This window comes from Gorilla gorilla, chromosome 8 (assembly GCF_029281585.2).
Source record: "Gorilla gorilla gorilla isolate KB3781 chromosome 8, NHGRI_mGorGor1-v2.1_pri, whole genome shotgun sequence".
Classification (NCBI taxonomy): Eukaryota; Metazoa; Chordata; class Mammalia; order Primates; family Hominidae; genus Gorilla; species Gorilla gorilla.
Window position 1 is genome coordinate 128963102 of NC_073232.2, and position 15618 is coordinate 128978719.

The following is a 15618-nucleotide window of genomic DNA, read 5'->3' on the forward strand; positions in this document are numbered from 1 at the left end:
GCAGTGGGCGGGAGGAGGCGAGGCCTGGGGGACCCTGGCGTCTCCAATACAGGAGCTTCCTGGGCCTGGCAGCCCCTCCCTCCCTGTCTCCTGTTAGGAGGGGCAGGTTTTCAGGTGGCCGGGACAGGTGAAGGCAGAGAGGAGTGGCTGTCCACCTGGGGAAGGTGAGTCATCCTTCTTTCTAATCACCCTTGGGGGGACACCCAGACTTCCTCTCATTGGATTGAAACCCACCAAGATGTCCGCCCTATGAACCAGCATGTGCTGGCTGCTCCCTTTACAAAAAATGACGCTGAAGCTGCGCTGCTTCCAGGACACGCTTGTTTGCTGCACCTCCCGGCCTTCCCTACCTCTACTTTTCTGAAAATTGAACTGCAAATGAAGGCTGGTGGAGCCCACCACCATTTATACCTCTCTTTTATCACCCCATTTAGAACATACCTCCGGCCATGAGGAAGCTTTCAGAGCCAACTGTGGAGGGCGACTCAGGTGTAGGCTCTGGACACGGCCAGTTTCACGTGACGGCTGGGATGCCCAGGGGCAAGAGCCCAGCCAGGCCTTCTGCATGTTTTAATGACTTACACTGGGGTGCAGTGGCATTGGCAGTGGTCACTCTGCTTACCTGCCCTCCCTCTGGCTAGACCACTTTCTTCCAGAGAAAAGGGGCTCTGTGCACATCAATGGGGCCTTGGTTCCCAGCAAACAAAGGGCCTAGTCTTGTTAGAATAACTTAAGAAAACTTACAGCACCTGGAAAAAACTGAAACTCTCTCTTCACCACCTGAGATGGGGTAGAGAGGGAGATCAGTACTGATGTGTCCATCATGCAGTTTGCAAACCCAGGATGGGGGAAAAAAAAATCTGGGCCACATGAGATTCAGAGTTTTGCTTTATTAGGCGTCTGTGAAGACAAGGGAGTTTGCAGACACAATCCCGTCTGGTGGTGAACTGCTGCAAAGTTCTGTGAAGTTTGAATTTATCTTGTAGTGAACGAGACCCCAATAGCTGATATTTTAGAATACTGGTCCATATTTCAAGCAGATGAGAGGTGTGACATTATGGCCAACAACTTTTATATTAGCCATCCACTTAAGCCGTTTCCCAGCATACATATGCAGCTTAATCACAGCTATACATCTCTACAATGTGAAATTCGATCTTTGACTAATAATGCATTCTGACTCCTGTTTACATTGGTGCATGCGATTCTTTGCTACCCTGGCAATGAACCAGACCTGGACTCTAAAAGCTAAACTTGGTCTAAATAACATTCTAAGGGTAAGGCAACCTCTATAATCTGGACTCAGCCATCATTTTGCAGAAACAGTTGTATGGTTCCTCCTCTTTCCCCTCCTGTCTGTAACTTGTCTGTTACTCAGCATTTATTCATGCCTGCTGTGTACAGAAAGGGCCGTTACAAAGGAAAGCCTTGATGATTCTGCTTCCAAGAAACATGAAGATCAGATAATATGCCAGGGACAATTGAGTAATGGGTCAAGACAACAGGCCTTGTAGATACTTTCTAAGGTTAGAAAAATGTGTTCAAGTGTACTTATCCAGTGCTCTTATTCTAGAATATTCCAGTGGGGGTAGGGAAGGAGGGATGGATTTGGGGATTTCATTTAAGGACTCTGACAACTGGGGCTGCAGCTCTGTGGCCAGAAGATAAAATTATCATCCTCTCCATCACCTATCTGCCAACACTGCAGATTTCTATCTGCTCATTTAAGAGAAACAGTACACAGGGAGATAGCATTAATGCAAGGCAGGAAAGGCTTTACATTAGCCCAAAAAAGAGGGGCTTGACCATGTTACTCACACTTACACTTAGCCCAGCAGAAAAGCTGGGCTTATGTACCACTTGGTTTCTTTCTTTGACCCTAGCATCCTGAAAACATCACACACAGTGGACCACGCTTTGCCCTCAGAGTGACTGCTCTGACCCAGAAGGAGAGGTCAACGACCCCTCAGGACACAAAGGGTTTCTTAGGTTGTTCTGCACAGTCACATGGCTTCCAGCACCAGAACGTTCAGCTCTTAAAGTCTGCACAGAAGAACTGATAGAATCTGCTCCTTTCAATGGAATCTGTGGCTGTTTGGGAAGGATGTGCATGGAGAAGGGTCTGATGAGGCTCCTGATCCAGGCGGTCCACATGCGTTCAGTGTGTTCGGACCCTAGGCACCTCTGTCTATTGCTCGGTCTTGCGTACATAGTCCATAGCTTGGCATCAGCACAAATCGATGCTTAGTGAGCACAATTAAGAAACCAAACTATGGAAAGTTAAGGACAGTAACAAAAGTATCATCAACAAAAATCAAGCATTTTCCTCTTTTTGAAACAAGAAAAGCGCATCGTAGAAACCAAGATTCTGTACAATATTCTAACATTATATGTACATAAAATTATATTACTCATAACTATATTGAAAAGTCTTATTTGTAGAATATGGCTGGCAACAAAGAAAGACCCATACCATTTAGCATTTGAAGCAGGGCAGGCAGCAAGAGAACATTAGCAAAGACACCTTTGTGCCTGGATACACAATCCTGCTACTAAGTTATGTGACTAACCAGCACACTCTAAGTTCTGTGGTTTGTTCGTTGTTTCACATTCTAGTAGGGAATTCTGCAGCAGGCGATGCGAAAAAGAAGACATGGTCAAATGAAATGTGAAATGCTGTTTAAAATCTGCATATTGGCTATGATAATTCATTTGTGAATCCAAGTTGCATTGGAAGTTCACTCATTCTCCATTCATTATGCATGCCTCCAGTGATTTAATGAATTTCAGCAGGTGGAAAAGACAGCTTTGAACAGATCAGATGGGCTGTGAGTCAGATTCTTGATTCTTTTTCCTCATTTGGCTCCTGAATGTTGCAGAAAACTGGTTTTGTACAGTGGGGAAGGAGAGAGTGAAGACCCTCCAGTTGGTTCCTCAGTCAGCTCCGTTCTTGGTGTCGCTTTCTTGCAATTTTTTTCCTCCCCTGGCCCTTCCTGTGAGGGTTAAAAGTGCCATCTCCAAGCCAGGTGGAGCCCCAATCCCATTGACCAAGAGGGCAAGGTATGGGGTCACCTTCTCATGGAAGCCCTCTTCCTAACGGAGCCCAAAGGGGACACCTGCAGAGGGCGGGCTGTGATCTGTGTGTGAACTTCAACAAAATCTCAGGTTAGTATTTCTCGAATTTCAGTTGAACCACGATGTGGTATACACTACAAATGCAGATTCTGGTGCCCCTCTCCAAGAGTCGGCCTCAGTTAAAAAGGGCTCAGATCCAGGAACCTGTTTTGAACACGCACCCAGGCAATTCTGATGCAGGCGAGCCACAGGCCCGCTGTGAAAAAAAACTGACTTAATACATCAAGTATAGATCTACAAATTATTTTTAGAGAGACTTGAAAAACTGAAGATTTTAATGAAACATTGCATAGCACAGATTCTCTTCCCAAATTTCACCAATGTATTCCTTTCAAAATGTGGAATTAAATGGCCAAAACTCTTAGGGAGATGAAGGTGAGTGGGAAGGAGGGGGTTAATTTAAAATCTGTCTGCTTTTCAAAGTGAGGGGCTCTTCTGGATGTCTGGTCTTGGTGATGCAAACAAGACCAATGGCAACCTCATTTTCTTACCCAGAATTCCTGCTAAGGTTCACTAGAATTACTTATGAACTCAGAAATCAGGGCTGGGCATGCTGGGAATTTATGTCACAGCATATAATTTGGGATACGTCAGTAACTCTTCACTATCTGTTTCCATCATGGCAAGTTTTCACCTGCTAAGAATGTGAGGTATCAGCTCTCCTACTCACAAAAGCCCTAGTGGATTACCCAAGGCTACGGTTATTCTTCCCTGAACCTCCTTGCTATTTAAATGATATGAGAATCTAAAACAGTGCCCAGTGTAGGCAGCCTTCTACCACCAGCTAAAAACATTCCCAGTTCCCACTGAATCACCACTTTTAATCACATGATGAGGAAAAGAAATTAACTGCAGATGGGTGGCATTTTATATTGATGGCCATCCAAAAAATTTAGAAAGACAAGTCTCAGGTGAAGATCTCCTCCTGGTTCAAAGATCTCATTTTAAATCTAGAAAGACAGCAATAGGGCATCCTAAATTCTACATAACGGAGATCTGTTCAAAGCAGCACAACCACTGCTGCAGAAATGTACTGATTCCCTTCTCCGTGGCCATTTCACCACTTTTGTACCTATGAAAACTAGCTGCTCCTCCAGGATCCTTTAATTTTCTATGCCTAAACCTTAATCTTAATTTCTGTTTTTCTGACTCCAGTGTGCCCTCGAAAGTCACTAATTATTTCTAGCCCTGATTGTTCTCATCTTCCCTGCTGAAATTCACATGGGCAATGGTGAGGGTCAAGGTTAGGGAAAGAACAGTCAAGGTTGAGGTCAGCAGATGCAGATAAGTTGAGTCCAAGGGGACAGGCAGCGGGGCGGGAGGGTTAGTAATTTAAGAAGTCGATCCCAACTTTGACACTCTTCGAAGTGGCTATATCAATGGCTGTGGCTTTGATCTCGGTGTCCCCGAACTGCATAAGGGTCTGGATCTCCCTCCGGGCGGGCACCGCAGTGCCACTGGTCCCTGTGAGATCCAGGCGGAGCGTGCCACACTTCTTCACCCCGGGATCAGTGATGAAGCTGACATTGTCGTGCTCAGAGCTGTAGATGTTGATGACAATGACCAGCTGGGAGGGCTTGGCCGGGGTGTAGCTACGCTTGACCAGCTCACCCAGAGCCACAGACTGGTCGGCAGAGATGAACTTGTCAAAGACGTCGGTGCACCACCGAGTGCCATCCTTCACCAGCAGCTTCTCAGGCGGGTGCTTGCCCTCCACGTAGCGGTTCAGCACGCCTACCCCGTAGGTGAGCGGCGACCGGCGCACCTTGATGACCGTGGGGTCCAGGCCAAAGAGGACAGCACCCTTGAGGATGGTGAGGCCCACGTCCTGGGGGATGATGATCCGGCACTGGTCCCCAAAAGCAGCCTGCACCGCCTGCTGCAGCAGGGGCGCCTCGGCAAAGCCGCCCACCAGAAAGAGGAACTTGACGGTGGACACCTCGGGCTTCTGAAACAGGTCCCCTGGAAGGGAAGAGGCAGGGAGAATGTCCTGTCACCAAAAGCCAGCAAGGAAGGGGGAACTGGGCTGCCTGCATCTGTGGGGAATGGATAAGGCCACTTGGGCCACTGGGAGGGCAGGCTTACTCTGAGCTCCTTGAACAGAATCTTTGCAGAACTGGTCTTTTAAAGAAAGGGAGTTTGCACACCAGTATGTTACGGAATAAAAGCCAGAGCTGCTGCTAAGTAGAAATGCATTTTAACAGATACATGGTGATAATTTTAAGTAGAATTTGATTTGCATAAATGAATACTCCTAAAGCTCTCCAAACCTGTGGTTCTGTTGGGTAAGTCAAGGCAGGTTGTTATAAATAGAATTCTCTGATTTTCATAAAAATCCCATTCCACTCCTAGAGAGTCTGATTTGGTAGGCGGGGGACAGGATACTGAAAGAGGTCCTGGTGAGTTTGCTATGTGTCCCTGGGTACTGCCACCAATGTAGCAGGATAATGACATAGCCAGATTCCATTTGCTGTCTTGCAGAACTTCCTTTGATTCACACAACAGTTCCTTCTCCCCTAGCAGGGTGAGGATGTCTAACATGTCCCAGTAAAGCAAAGAATATGCATTTCCTAGGGCCTGCCACTCTCAGGTAACATTGCCTCAGAGCTTCCAGCTCTCTGATCTTTTTTGTTGTTTTAAAGTTTGGTTTGTTTATTTAATTCTTCCTCTTTGTCATTACCAGCTCTCTGACTTTTGAGGCCAAACGGAAAGCTTGGGTGAGACAAGCTCTCAGCAGCTTTGCAGTACGAGGAGAGGGATCCAGAGCCTATGCCCAGTAACCTCTCCCATACATGCCCAAGCCCTGCCCAGTCCTGCAGGGCCCTTGCCTGTGGCTCCCAGATCCAGGCCAACCTGACTCCACAGGCACCAGCTGGTGATGCTGGAAAAGCCCATCCCCTTTCTCAGCTCTGCCTCGCCGAGTGGCCGAGCCTGGCTGATACTTACGGAGATGCTCAATGATGCTATCGATGGTCGGCTTAAAAAGGGCGTTCATGGCATCTGGACTCATCCGCAGCATCCCCTGCGAGGACCACTTCACAAAATCCACACTGCAGGAGCATAGCATGGAGAAGAGCAGGCAGTGAGGGTCTACACGATACCCAGGCTTATCTGCATAGACACCTGCCCTGGCAGAACATCTATCACATCTTAGCAGGCAGAAAGGGGGTTGAAAGCCAAAAGCACCTTTGGAAACCCTAAACTGCCAGGACCTGGACCCTTAGAAGCTCAAAAGCTAAGACATAATCTCTTCTCTGTATCTTAAGTTTGGCTGTGACCGACCTTCCCCTGGGATAGTGGAGGCCAAAGTCTAGTGCAAAGACAAGGAGATAAAGGGCTCACTGTCTGTTTTGCAGGACCACACTTTGAACCCAACAATATTTGGATTCAAGCACGTTAAAAGCTCCCTGGCGAGTTTATTGTACTGCTACTTACGGCTACACATGTGTGCGCTCAGGTGCATGTCCTCAGCCCTCCAGGCACCTGTCAGGTGACACAGTAAGCCTAATTCTACTAGGTGGCCCTCACGGTCTCTGTCCAGAAGCAGCAGTGTGGAGCAGAGAGTCCTGGATGGGAATCCAGGATTGTGGGGCTCTAGCCTGGCCACCACCACTGCGGAACTCTGGGACTTTGGGCAGATTAGACTCCATTTTCTTCAAGCCCGGTCTCCACGTCTGGAAGTCAAGGATAACTGCACTTGCCTTACCTCCTTCACGGGGGTTGTTGTAAAGATGAAGTTAAATACCATGTCTGTGAAAGCGCTCTGGAAACTTTCTGGCACTAAGCAAATGCCAGGGACTGTGTATTCCCCAAACCCACAGGGCGTGCCCCTCCTGTTCTCAGAGGCCAAGCAAATGGCGCCTCTGTCCCTGATGCAAAGCGCACATCAGCAGCTTCCCAGCAACATGTTCTAGATGCTGGACAGGAATCTAGAACATGTTGGTAAGGAATCCTTTCCATGGCGTAGGCCAAAGGACAATGCAGTGTGGTATGGAATGACCCCATGGCTGGCTGCAGCCTGTTTCTTAGTGGGAGGGTTGACAGGCCCCAGAACTGTGCAGGTAGGTCTTGGGATTCCAAACAGAGGACACGTGCCCTCTGTGGGGGACCAACGGGGCAGAGAACATCAGCCCAGTAAGAGGGTCCAGACTGGCCCTGCTCCAAGGGCAAGAAGACCTGACATGAAATCTGCTTTCACTTCCACTAAAAGGAACCAGGGCTTCTTAGGGAAATGGCCAATTCCAGGCCTGGGGTAGGGAATGTACAAGATGAGCCAAGAGTGTCTTCACATACAAGAAGGCAAAGACACTGTCAACCACCACAAGTGTCATGTCAAAGGGACTCAGAGCCAACGTGAGAAGGCTCCTACTGGCCGAGATGGGACAGTGTGGGTGTCAATAAGGATGGAACTGCCATGGTTTAAAATACATCAAATATGCTTAAATCCTCAAATTCTTAATGATACTCCCCCTCATGCCCTCACAAAAGGAAAAATTCATTAGCTACTTTGGCGGATACTAGGAAATTGATTCTTTTTTTTTTTTTAACTCATAAATGGAGGTTGAAAACCAACCTATTCATCCTGTCTTCCCTAAGTGAGATGTAGTTCAGGGCAACCAAACCACTGAGGAGCCAAGTTTCTCTCTCTAGGAGTATTCTAGCTAAATAAATGAGGAAGGAGTGATGGACCAAGATGGTGGCCACAGAGCCACCCCTAATGCATTAGTGGACCAGGCAATAATCATCAATGGCTGCTAATATCACAAAAGGAGAGACAGGCAGACATTTTGTGTCCCCTGATGGGATGCAGTAGGAGGAACCCCACCCGTAAGGCAGATATGCCAAAGATTCAAACTTGAATCTGATTAAATCTCTAAGTCCATCTGCCAACTTGCAAAAAAAAAAAAAAAAAAAAGGCCATGGGATAGAACCTGCTGTGTAACACCACGGACGTGAGATAAGCAAAGCCCAGATGATAGGAAACTCCAATCTAAGGACAAACTACTAGTTTTGCCATCTAATAAACTGTGAAGGAAAAACCAGGAGGGGAACCTGTACATTAGTGGGACTCGAGGGGCGTATCAGATAGCTGCTATGTAGAGCCCTCATTTGGATGTTGATACAAAGTAAAAAAAAAAAAAAAAAAAAAAAAAAAAGACAAATGGAAAAATGTTAATGTTAATTAGATACATGATAATATTGAGGAATTATTAATTGTTAAGTGTTATCGTGGTATTGTGGTTGTGATTTAAAACTTGTCTCCTTTAGAGGTACACACTGAAATAGATGAGATGCTAATCTCTAAGATTTGCTTGAAAATAATTGGATTTAGACTAGCCAGGAACTGACAGTTGTTGAAGCTGGACAATGGGGTATTTTACAGGATAAATGTTTGACATGTTCCCTTACAAAAGGATTATTAGAAAAAGGTAATTATGAAATATGATAGATAGGTAAATCTGTCTGTAGTCATCATTTCATGATGGATATTATATATATAAATTTAAGATGTTTAAGAATATTAGAAATCTATTATTTTTATCTTTTGTTTTTAAATTCGACTTTAAACCGTTTTCTAAATATATTCATTTTGCAACAAGCTGAGACACAAAATCAGTCAAGGGACTCAGAGTGGCAAGAAACCTACATTCCCATTGGATTAATTCCACAAATATTTATTGAGCACCTACTGCATACCAGGTTCTCTTCTAGACACTGGGGATACAGCAGGGGCCAAAACTAAACTTCGCTGCTTTCATAGTCCCTCTGTTTTTAGCAAACACATAGATAATGCTTGCCAGGTCCCAGGCATTGTTCTAAGCACCCAACATGTATGAATTCATTGCATTCTCACAACCACCCTTGGAATTACATAGAATTATTATCCCCATTTTCCATGTGAAAAAAACTGAGGGAAGAGAAGTTGAGTCCCTTGCCCAAGGTCATACAGCCAGTGTGTAGGATTGGAACCCGAAGTCCACACTTCGCTCCTCTCTCCCATCAGCACCATCCACCCGCTAGAATGTCCAGAGCCCGAGGTGATGAGCCCAACTCACTTGCTTTTCCGCAAGGCGTGCTCCACACTGTGCCCGCGGAACTTCTTGTAGTAGTCAATGAAGGAGAAGGGCAGGGTGATGTTCAGCGGGTTAGTTCTGTCTGGGGCAGCCGCCCTTTTGCGAGACTCAAACGCAATCATTAAGTCAACCCAGGCTGCAGGGCGTTTGATTTTGAATTGTTCAATAAAATCCTCTCCAAATATTTTATACAGAAGTTTTTCGAATTCATAATCTACTCCTAAAGATCCATAGGGTCCGCCTGAGTTGAGAACAAAAAGGGAGGCCATGGTGTTAAAAACCATTAGAAACCCAATCCAGACTCTGAGAAACAGGCCCACCTGTTCATCTCTGAGCCACTTAGCAATGGGACGGCAGCTATAAGTGTTTACTTACACTTTGGAACCCTGCGCTGCTTCTCATTCCATGTGGAGAAGCTTTTCCCTACAGAAATCTCTTGTCAACAATCTTTATTTTATTATTTTATTTTTGTGTTTTCTTTTTTTTGAGACAAAGTTTTCGCCCTTGTTGCCCAGGCTGGAGTGCAGTGGCACAATCTTGGCTCACTGCAATCTCCGCCTCCTGGGTTGAAGTGATTCTCCTGCTTCAGCCTCCCGAGTAGCTGAGATACAGGCACGCACCACCATGCCCGGCTAATTTTTGTATTTTTAGTAGAGATGGGATTTTGCCATGTTGGCCAGGCTGGTCTCAAACTCCTGACCTCAGGTGATCCACCTGCCTTGGCCTCTCAAAGTTCTGGGATTACAGGCATGAGCCACCACTCCCAGCCAACAATCTATTTTAAATCAATTACATTTTTTAAAAAATCAATAATTTTATCTAACTAGGACCATTATGGTATTCCAATCCAAGACATCCAAGGGCGGGGGCTGGAAAATCAGCAGGCCTGGTCTAGTCCCTGTGTGATCCTCTAATTACTTATTATCCTTTCCCCTCCAACCTCCCAAAAGGGAAACAGCATGTTCTTTGGTTTAGCAATCTTTTTTTGAGAGTCTCGCTCTGTCACCCAAGTTGGAGTGCAGTGGTGCAATGTCTGCTCACTGCAACCTCTGCCTCCTGAGTTCAAGCAATTCTCCTGCCTCAGCCACCTGAGTAGCTGGGGCTACAGGTGTGCACCACCACGCCCTGCTAATTTTTGTATTTTTAGTAGAGACAGGGTTTCATCATGTTGGCCATGCTGGTCTCCAACTCCTGACCTCAAGTGATCTGCCTGCTTGGCCTCCCAAAGTGCTGGGATTACAGGCGTGAGCCACTGCACTTGGCCAATGGTTTGGCAATCTTGATCCAAGACAAGGTGAGGCCTCCCTAGAAAGTTCACCTTAGCACGGTCATGGGCAACATCAAGTTGCAATCTCATCCTTTGGGAATTTTCAGAAACCAGCGCCCTTGGCCAGGATCTGAAACAGGCTCGCTTTAGGCCCAAACCCAAGTTGTGGTGGTTTGTGTTTTAAAGAATGTTTAATTGCATTTTGCTTTCCAATTTCAAGCAGACATTAGTATCCTCCACCGCCTACGATCCCACATGTTAGTGGCATTCAAGAGAATAAAACTGAGAGTTATCTGAAACAAGTGAAAACAGAACTGCCTGGAATTGGCTCAGGAATAAGAAAATTAGCCCCGCAGGGCCTCCTCACCTGTTGCTTTATACAGTTCCTTAAGGTGTCCCTCCGGTAACCGGATCTGATGGACTGTCAGGTCTACGGTGCCACCGCCACTGTCCACAACCACATACTTATCACCTGGCACAAAAACAGCCATCTTTTACACAGACTGTTTGCCAACCCCATCTGAAACAAGCTCGTGGGTGGTAACTAGGTAGACCCAGCTAAGTGCCCTCAAAACTTCTCATTAGCACAATGGTTTTGCTAATTAGCAGCTCTAGGAGTTAACCATGACCAAAGAGAATGCAATCTGCCCAGGAGGACGGTTATACATGGATGATGGAGAACCCAGGTGAGTGAATCTAAGATTCACACACTGCTGCATACCTGGCACGTACTTAGTGGGCAGTTTCCCGCCACGTGAATAGTGAGTGCCCTAAAATCATCTGCGTTTCACATAAGACTTACTCTGGAACTGATCAATTCCAATCCCTACCTGGTTTTACAACATGCAAAATTACAGCTCCCAAAAGAGCTCTCCCTGCGTGAGTGGTCTTTAGAACCCACTGAGTTTGAACATTTTCCAAAAGTGCAAAAGGGACAAATGGGAATGGCTTTTCGCGAGCAGCACAGGAAAATCCAGCAAGAGCAAAGGACATTGAAGGACGCTACCTTCCTCCAGCTCGGACCAGATTTCTCCTATGACATTCTCCACCAAAAAGGTCCGACTCTGCCGATTACGCCGTATGTGTTCCTTAGCTAGTGGCCGACAGAAAGAAAATGATGACGGGTAAGAAAGCATGAAAAAGCAGAGATCATTTGCAGTCAGTGAAGGCAATAGCATGAGGAGATTTAGGGATGGAACATTAGTGACATTTGACCAAAATAAGTCAATACGATGTCGGGAATCACAAAGCCAGCTCTTCCCAGAGAAAGTGATTTCCACCGGCCTTCCTCTATTCCTCGGCTTAGCCTGTGCCCAGCTGAAAAGCCCACCCTGATGAGATTCTCACAACAACCCTTGGAATTACGTGGAATTATTATCCCCATTTTCCACGTGAAAAAAACTGAAAGAAGAGAATGTGGTCAAATGTGCGCCACTGCACTCCAACTTGGGTGACAGAGCGAGACTCACAAATGAGACCTACCCTGGTCACATTTTTTGGAGAATGGGTTAATGAAATCGCCTAGTTTCCCGGCTTTGCTGCCCCAGGGAGGAAGCTATCTGCCAAACAGCCTGCAGTGCGCTCAGTTAAACAATTCCAAATCAAGGAATTTTGTCTGATACAAGGAATTTGGGGTATGTTTTCCTAACATGGACCCTGGGTAAATAGACTGGGGGGCCATTTCCTGATCCAGCTGAAGCCAATATGCATTGCGGCCACAAGGTGGCGCGTCTGGGCCTGGCAAACCCCTGTGCTGCCTTTTCCATGAACACAGGGACAACCTCCGCTCCTGCTGTGGCTTGAGGTGCTGAGTGGCGGAGACGCCTGTGTGGCTATGAGAGGGCACAAATCATTGTCCCTATGTTCGGAGAAGGAAATCAGGTCAGGAAAGGTTAAGGGGCTTGCAGTTCCCACAATTTTTTCTTCTTTGAGACGGAGTCTCGCTCTGTCTCCCAGGCTGGAGTGCAGTGGTGCGATCTCGGCTCACTGCAAGCTCCGCCTCCCGGGTTCACGCCATTCTCCTGCCTCAGCCTCCCAAGTAGCTGGGACTACAGGTGCCCGCCACCTCGCCCGGCTAATTTTTTTTTTTTTTTTTTTTTGTATTTTTAGTAGAGACGGGGTTTCACCGTGGTCTCGATTTCCTGACCTCGTGATCCGCCTGCCTCGGCCTCCCAAAGTGCTGGGATTACAGGCGTGAGCCACCGCACGCGGCCCCACAATTCTTTTCTTGCAGCCTGAAATTAACCTTTAGACCTTAGGCCCTCGTGCCTTTGAGATTTAACAATTTACAGGGAAGCTGGAAAGAGCAGAATAATGGAATGTTTCGAGATGAGAAGGGTGCTGTGAACGGGCACCTGCGGGGGCGGCAAGGCACCGCCAAGGTGGGAGTTTGGGCAAATCGACCCTGTGGGCCTCAGTTTCCTCGTCCATAAAATGGGGATATTAATAGTTGGCTTAAATTCCTCGTGGGCAGAACAAGGACTAAGTCTCCAATGTATCCTCAGCCAGCACACAGTAGGTGATAATGAAGGCAACACACCTAGTGTGAGACCCAGTACTCAGCAAATGATAACTGAGCGATGGAGGGCAGCCCTTGATGTTACAGGGGAAGGCTTCGCTGTCTGTGCTGTGCTGCCCCATCCCACAACCTCGCCCCCTCCCAATTTTTGTTGTTGTTTAATCCCTAAGCTGGTGCTGCTGATTTTGAATTGTCCTAGAAACTCCTCTGCTGTGGGTTATCCAATAAAGCACCCTTGACCCTCTGGCCTCTTTCAGCAAAGAACACAGTGTTTACAAAACAACTTCTTCTCTGGGGATTAGAATTGCAAACACCAGGCCAGCTCCAAGCTCTTCTAAACCAGGGCCTGGTTTAGAGTGGAGAGGGAGGCATCCCTTGATTAAAGAGTTCCTGTGGGCCTGGGAGGGCTCCCCAAACTCGGGGCCTCTCTCCTGCTCCCAGCACCGGCTCCAGATGAGCCTGCTGCAGACCTTGTAATGGGCATTTGGTTTTCTTTTTTTTAGATGGAATCTCGCTCTGTCCCCCAGGCTGGATGGAGTGGAGTGGTGCGATCTCGGCTCACTGCAGACTCCGCCTCCTGGGTTCACGCCATTCTCCTGCCTCAGCCTCCCGAGTAGCTGGGAATACAGGCGCCCGCCACCACGTCCAGCTAATTTTTTATATTTTTAGTAGAGATGGGGTTTCACTGTGTTAGCCAGGATGGTCTCGATCTCCTGACCTTGTGATCTGCCCACTTCGGCCTCCCAAAGTGCTGGGATTACAGGTGTGAGCCACCGCGCCCGGCCAGCATTTGGTTTTCTAAAGCCATCTAGATGGTTAAAAAAATGGCATTCATAAAATACAGCCAAGCGAGGCTAATACGACATGTACTGAGCTCTCAAAAATTAGCCCAGTTTTCGGCAAATTAAGTCCCAGATTGTGAAAAATGTATCCTTTATCGATCCCATTCAATCCTTTGTGAGCAAACCCTGCGATGCTGGGGCCGAGTACCAGCTCCATTTCTCCCCATGGCACCCACTGGCCTTCAGTCACGGAGGAGCATCCAGGCATCTCAGGTACTCCTGGTTAAGTGCTCTGCCAGGCTCGCCCCAGGCAGCACTCATCACCTGGGAGAGATGTTCTCATTGTAAAGCAAGGCTGTCACCAAACTCACTGCCTCACTGCCCTTCAGAGGGGCGGTGCCCAACAATTTGAGGATTTCAAAAACCAGGAAGACCCTCTGAGCACACAGAGACAGCAAATTCCACAAGCCACAGGGCAGGAACACAGAGCAGTGTGGGGGCAGATGTGATACGTTAAGGGAAACCAAAAACTCTCAGGGAAGGCAATCTTTCAAAAAACAGATGTTCCCCCCTAAAATGTGTTATACTCACAAAAAGTTAAAAACAGCTATTCTAGAATTAGCTAATGGTCATGAATTTGTGTTTATGAACAACATGAAGAATCAGCATGTAAGATATAAACTTAGTCTTTCCTCTTTTTTCCAGTGAAAACAATGAAGATTAAAATTTAAATAAACCTCCGAGTATTTAAAATGTGAATGCATTTGGTTTAGTTAGCAGTAAGGCTAGCCTCCTTGAGGAGGCCGAGCGTTGGTAGAAAGGGGCAATTCAAGCCCTCACATCTTAAAGGGAAGCTGTTTCCGTTTATTCTGGGTAAATCAGATCTAAGCCATGAGCACACAGCTCCTGGCGGGCTAGGGCAGCAGCCTGGTGACAAGGGAGTCTTTTGCCACTACTCTGTGGCTGAGGTTCCCAGATTCCTAAATCTTGGGATTGAAATACAGACAGGGGGCCTCTGGGGCAGAGTTGCTTCTGTCAAGAGGAAGAGGGGAGGCCTGGAGGAGGCAGCCTGAGACCGTCTGGGCAGGAATACACATGGGCTCAGGGTGAGCCTGGCCTGGTGCCTTGGGAAGTGCAAGGACGGGCCTTGGGTGTGGGGTCCAAAGAAAAGTTGGGAACAAGCTTGTGGCAGGGACAACTCAGCAACGGTCCTCACTGATGTCTTCTTCCCTCTCCTCCTCCCGGGCCTGGAGCCTTCTAGTGGCAGATGGGGGTGAGTATGGGTGACAGGTGGGTATCTGCCCTCAAAGCCCTCATCTGGGAACAGAGCTCAGAGCTGCAGTGCCCGGCGCCACCCCCACAGTGCTCCCACTTAGCGCTCACATTGGTGCCTTGACCCTGACAGGGCGTGTCTGCAAACCCTGTAGCCCTCGAAACACCCACAGAGCCCTGGATACCAGGGAACCAAGTTCTGTGACCAAGGCTATGACCTACTTGCATTCAGGTAATTATTAAAGAGGAAAAGCTTTTTAAAATCCCCATCCTCAGTCTCCCTAAGGCGGTGCTCCTTCCCACAGCTAAGCGAGCGTCACCTAGGTCAGGAAAAGCCAGCCGGTTTCATCTGCATTTTAAACTCTCAGTGAAGACACATAATGAGCTCATCGCACATGAAGTAGACCCAATGAGTGAGTCAGCAATAAATCAACAGTCTTAATGGAGAATTAATAACAGGCAATGGAATTAGATTAAGAATCTGTTAATACACAAGAAAGATTAAGAGCCTAGTACAATGTGAGGCCAAGAACCGCTCTCAGGCTACCCTCAGATTCTTAGAGAGAAGCT

At 47.3% G+C, this 15618-nt stretch overlaps 1 protein-coding gene and 1 long non-coding RNA gene across 5 annotated transcripts in view; one reads left to right on the top strand and one right to left on the bottom strand.

Annotated features, from left to right (window-relative positions):
- Positions 1-13: 13 nt before the first annotated feature.
- On the top strand, positions 14-2417 carry LOC109028576 (uncharacterized). The gene is made up of 2 exons (XR_010135292.1): positions 14-164; positions 1884-2417. It is a non-coding gene; the product is annotated as an uncharacterized lncRNA (long non-coding RNA).
- HSPA12A (heat shock protein family A (Hsp70) member 12A) overlaps positions 871-15618 on the bottom strand; it is a 181322-nt gene continuing 166574 nt past the window's right edge. For all 4 annotated transcript variants that reach the window (XM_019034718.4, XM_004050156.5, XM_031015608.3 and 1 more), the window contains 5 exons: positions 11483-11569; positions 10844-10948; positions 9192-9450; positions 6082-6185; positions 871-5097 (listed from right to left, as the gene is read on the bottom strand). In XM_019034718.4, the coding sequence (XP_018890263.4) occupies positions 4460-5097; positions 6082-6185; positions 9192-9450; positions 10844-10948; positions 11483-11569 (1193 nt within the window). In that variant the 3' untranslated portion in view covers positions 871-4459. The remainder of the gene's footprint in view (positions 5098-6081; positions 6186-9191; positions 9451-10843; positions 10949-11482; positions 11570-15618) is intronic.